At 32.9% G+C, this 5,000-nt stretch overlaps 1 protein-coding gene across 1 annotated transcript in view; it reads right to left on the minus strand.

Moving 5' to 3' along the window:
• Positions 1–5,000, minus strand: part of Mat89Ba (nucleolar protein 6 Mat89Ba) — an 18,129-nt gene that overhangs the window by 4,050 nt on the left and 9,079 nt on the right. The window contains exons 10-17 of the mRNA XM_070121053.1: positions 4,998–5,000; positions 4,591–4,712; positions 3,932–4,205; positions 3,219–3,487; positions 2,654–2,831; positions 1,914–1,992; positions 901–1,052; positions 377–540 (exon numbers count right to left, since the gene is read on the minus strand). The exon at positions 4,998–5,000 is cut by the window's right edge and continues 158 nt beyond it. Of these exons, the coding sequence (XP_069977154.1) occupies positions 377–540; positions 901–1,052; positions 1,914–1,992; positions 2,654–2,831; positions 3,219–3,487; positions 3,932–4,205; positions 4,591–4,712; positions 4,998–5,000 (1,241 nt within the window). The remainder of the gene's footprint in view (positions 1–376; positions 541–900; positions 1,053–1,913; positions 1,993–2,653; positions 2,832–3,218; positions 3,488–3,931; positions 4,206–4,590; positions 4,713–4,997) is intronic.

Consider the following 5,000-nt stretch of genomic DNA (forward strand, 5'->3'; position numbering starts at 1 on the left):
GGCAATGCTTGGTTCAATGTTTCTACACAAAGATGGCTCTGCCAATGCTTAGCCACAAGTCAATTAGTAGAACTTGAGACCTCACTTTTCCTTGAAAAAGTGGGAAAATGCTCTTTTTTTTCCTGATGCTATTAATACTGACATTGTTATTTTTCTTATAAACATTATGATTATTATATTGTAACTGACATTACTAACAGTAATACTGAATATTAGAAAATATTATAAAAAATCAAGGAAAAAGAATAAACAGGTTAGTCAGGTAGTTCGCGTAATTGGCTCATTGGTGACTGTCCTTGTGGAGCCATCTATATGTAAAAACAATTACTAAATTCAACAAACACAATGGGCAATGGCATATACGGGGTTAATGTACCTTGCAAGACTGGTTGTAATTTTGGGGATCATTTCCATTTGCTTTTCTAGATTGATAGCAGCCTCTGTGTCCTTCTCCTTCCAGTCTCCATCGGGAGTTTCTACCAGCCTTTGCAGGTAGATCTCTCGGCGGTAACAAACCTCGATGCGAAAAACATAGCCTTCCTGTAGCATAAATCAAGTCTTAGAAATAAATTGTAATTGATGACTCTTAAACACACTTTTTTCTTTGTCCAGTCATCTTTGGTAAAGAAGAAGAAGAAGAAAAAGAAGATTTATCTACATATACATATACTGATATCAAACTACCTATCCAAAAGAAAGAAAAAAGAAAAAGAAAAAGAAAAAAAAAAAATCAGTTAATAATTTCCCATGAAAATCAATCTTCTTTCTCCATGAAGCAAGAAAATAACCAAATGATAGACTTTAAAGCTAACAAAAAATTAACAACAAATGTAATGAAAGAAAAATACTTGAAGTCTAAGAATAATAACAAAGTCCATCTGAAGACAAAAGCATACTCACCCAGAGGACCTGCAGGAAACGAGGGAAGACAATTGCTTTGATGTTCTCCTTCACAAGCAGGTCAAACATGCTCTTGTAGAATTCAGCTTTAATGGCTTGAATGGCCAGAACATCATCAGGCCACTTCCCACTCATCTCCAGAAACACAATGACTGTAAAAGAAAAAGGAACAAGCATATACATTCTGTTCTTATCTTATATTTTTTTTTATTTCTTTGTGCGAGCACGATTGGAGGTGCTGTCGATAAGTGTAAAGATACACAGGTAGGTTGAAATCAGAGACCTTATTTTAAAGGTATAAACAACTAAATTATGCCGAGTTTGTTGTAATTGACAACTTGACACATTTGTTGGCTTACATCAATAAATACTAACCATTAAGGTAAATCTTAATTGGCCGTTGACCAATCATAGCCTTTGTTTATGTTACATGACCAAAAATGCTTGTTTTGTCAACAATCTTTTTCATTATCCCCTAAATCATAATGAAAAGTGTGATACAACTGAATGTATGGAATAAGCAATGTAGCAATCTGTAGTCCTTGATGATTTCCTCTTTCCAGAAATTCACAGCTTTAACGTTATGAAATTCAGGATAGATTGATGTTTCAGTAACAATTTATTATGACATTACAAAAATTTCACTGCCACATGGCTGAAGTGGAAATGGGTAAAGCCAAAGTTGTGCTTGCTTTTTATTACAGAATCTCAAGAAGAAATATAAAATAACTACACTGTACATATAATACATATTTGGTTCTTGTTTCAACTAAAAAGAAAGTACATCCAAAACAATATATAGAGGCAAATTACTGTACAGCAATCACTGTATAAGAAAATAATCATTTTAAAATCAGAATTTGCAGAGTAAATTTCATTCCTCAACATTACTTTAAAGACAAAACTATAAAAATGTACAAAGCATATATTCATTACAGAAAAATAATTAGAACTCAGTGATACCAAAAACAGAATAACAATTCAGAAATCTTAAATACAAAAACCATCCTTACCATTTATAGCAAAGTTAAATAATGGGCAAACTCCATTTTCATTAGATAATTCTATATGGTCTTCTTTGATGACAACTTTCTGCAAGAAGATCAAGGGACAAAATTACACAAGAGAATCATATTGTATACAAATGCTTAAAAAACAATACTATGATAAAAAAGAAAATATCCTTCCTCTCAGAAATACAACAATCCCTTAATCCAATACCCGACAGGAAAAATGTTGCGTTCACTTTGGTATTGTTTTGTTAAATGTTTCTGTAAATAGATGGCTCTGCCAGTGCTTATCCACAAAGAGTCAATTAGTAGATCTTGTGACCTCACCTTTCCTTGACATAGTGGGAAAATGCTTTTTTTTTACTAATGTTATCCATATTGACACTGCTATTTTTGTTACAAACATTACAATTACTATATTGTTATTGACATTACTACCAGCAGTATTAAATACAAGAAAATATTATTGAAAATCAAGGAAAAGGGTAAACAGGTGAGACAGGTTAGTCTCGTAATTGGCTCATTGGTGACTCAGTATATGTTGAGCCATCTATATGTAAAAACAATTACTAAATCAAACACACAGTGAGCATGGCATATACATATATGCCATCCCCAGCAGCAAGTAGTTTATGAAGAGTAACATACTTTAAATACACAAGATGGTCTCCATTGAAAGACATCTCTCTATGTATGCATGACTAAGTAATTAAGATCAGTTAAAACAAAATCCCCATCCTTACCTCAGAGTGCTGCTTTGCATTCTTCCCTAAAGGCGGAAAGACTCTTGCATGTCGACTTACTTCTGATGTCGAGTGGACTGTGGTGATCTTTAAAGGCAAGTGAAGTGATCGCAACTTACGTGCCAAGCGGTCAAAGGCTTGGATGGCTGAAGTTGTTGCTTCTTCCCCTGTTCCATACCTAAGGCAATGAGATACAGAAGTAAGAAAGGAGAATCTGGTTCCTCTGGATTATTTACTGGCAGTCATAGCTTATAATCAGCTGGATATCTTAAAAAGTTGATTACTTAAGACAATAACATATTGGAAATATCTAAAACCAGAACTGACACTTCATTCAAGTCTAAAAACAGGTCAATGAGATTATGGTGAAAAAATAAAAATATATAAATAACCAACTCAAACAAGGTTAACAGGTGTAAGAACACTTCTTTCTCTTCTTATTCAAAACAATATACTCAAAATATTTCCTTTCTTCAAGGGCATGCATAGGACAATGTAATAAATGAATATCGTTCCCCTTATAAGCCTTACACATACACATAACCATTCAAAAATCTATACTCACTCTTCCTTCACGGAACTTTCAGGCACGTGCAAAAGACTTTCCATTTGGCCTGCTACATAGAGAACTTTCTTCTTTGGAATCCCATAATGAAGACTGAGTACCTGCTTGACAACTTCCCCTGGAATGAGGCGCCGTTGACCAGTCGTTACGTTGGGGTCAGCCCACAGAATGGCCTCATGGAAACTGCCATCCTGGAATCTCCTCAATGTGCTCTTCTTGCCCCAGAAAGCTTGGAATTCCTTGACTTCAGGTGAGTCTGCAGATGGGCCCTAGGATTTGGATTTTAATTATAATCTTTTGTTGTATAAATAAATGTAAACATATACATATACACTATATCTATATCTATATGTATCAATCTATCTATCTATCTATCTACCTATCTATCTATAACTATATACATATATATTTATATATATACATATAAATATATATATATATATATATATATATATATATATATATATATATATATATATATATATATATATATATATATATATATATATATATATATATATATATATATACATATATATATATATATATATATATATATATATATATATATATATATATATATATATATATATATATATATCACATCCTGGCTAAAGGGACATTTTCACAAACCTATATCTATTGATCTACCCGAGAGAATTTGACTAAAACAAGCATAATGTCTAAACAAATCACCTCACTGAAATAGCTACCTTTGTCAACAAAGCTGATGCAGCAATTGGGTCAAGCACAAGACCAAAGTCTAGTTTCCACACAGGATCTGGCCGTGAACCATCTAGGGGCCAAGTTTGGGGTATTATCCTCTGAGGTACGAGCAGAGTGGCCCGGTCACCCAGGCCAAATCTCAGAGTCTTCAGAACTGATGACCAGACGGGATTACACGTGTCACCCATCCTGTCTATTCTACACACTTGTGTCTCTGTCATTATCGAGTTGAATATTCGCTTCACATCTGACTTGTCAAACCTAGAATATAATTTATAGGTAGTAGTTATGAACAGATTAAAAGTTAAAGATCACTGATAAATACAAAAAACAAAACCAAGAAATATGCAAATATAAGTGAATAGGTTCCATGAAATTGAAAATCCACATAAACTTTTTGTACATAATCCATAAAAATTGTGTACTGTCAACTGTTTTCCATAATACAGTACAGTACAAATCAAAATGATACATGTAAAATTTACACATGATCTTTCCGTACCACAACAATCAAACACATTATTTTTCCAAATAATATAAAAAAAGAGTTTGTTAAACCTAAATCTCAAAGTATTAATTAGAGCTGAAAAAAAGAAGAAATGCCACAAGAAGTTATATGACCAAAGACCACCATCAAATCACTTACTGTACAGAGACCAACTGATCACACATTTGGTGCAACTCAATCTTTCTGATAAAGAGTGACTCAAAGCTCTCAGCTGCTGAGGAATCCAAGATCTTCATTGCCAGCCCAGCTTCATGTTTTATCTGGAAATATATGAAATGGTAATTTCTTCATTGGTTGTAACATCACTACTGTGAATACCTTTGTGAAAAAAAACTAATTTAGAATCGATCACAAAGTAAATGAAACACTATGTGAGCCTAAATGATAATCATATTTTGGTTTCAATTGCTGGAAATATTATTCTTGTTCCATTACTATCTCTCACAACTTTACATTGAAGTCCATTGTTAGCTACATAAAACAGGACAAAGTTGAAAAATTATCATTTCTTTATTGCTGAAAGTACTGAAGCTATACAAACTCACCCT

The sequence above is a fragment of the Penaeus vannamei genome, chromosome 4 (genome assembly GCF_042767895.1).
Source record: "Penaeus vannamei isolate JL-2024 chromosome 4, ASM4276789v1, whole genome shotgun sequence".
NCBI lineage: Eukaryota > Metazoa > Arthropoda > Malacostraca > Decapoda > Penaeidae > Penaeus > Penaeus vannamei.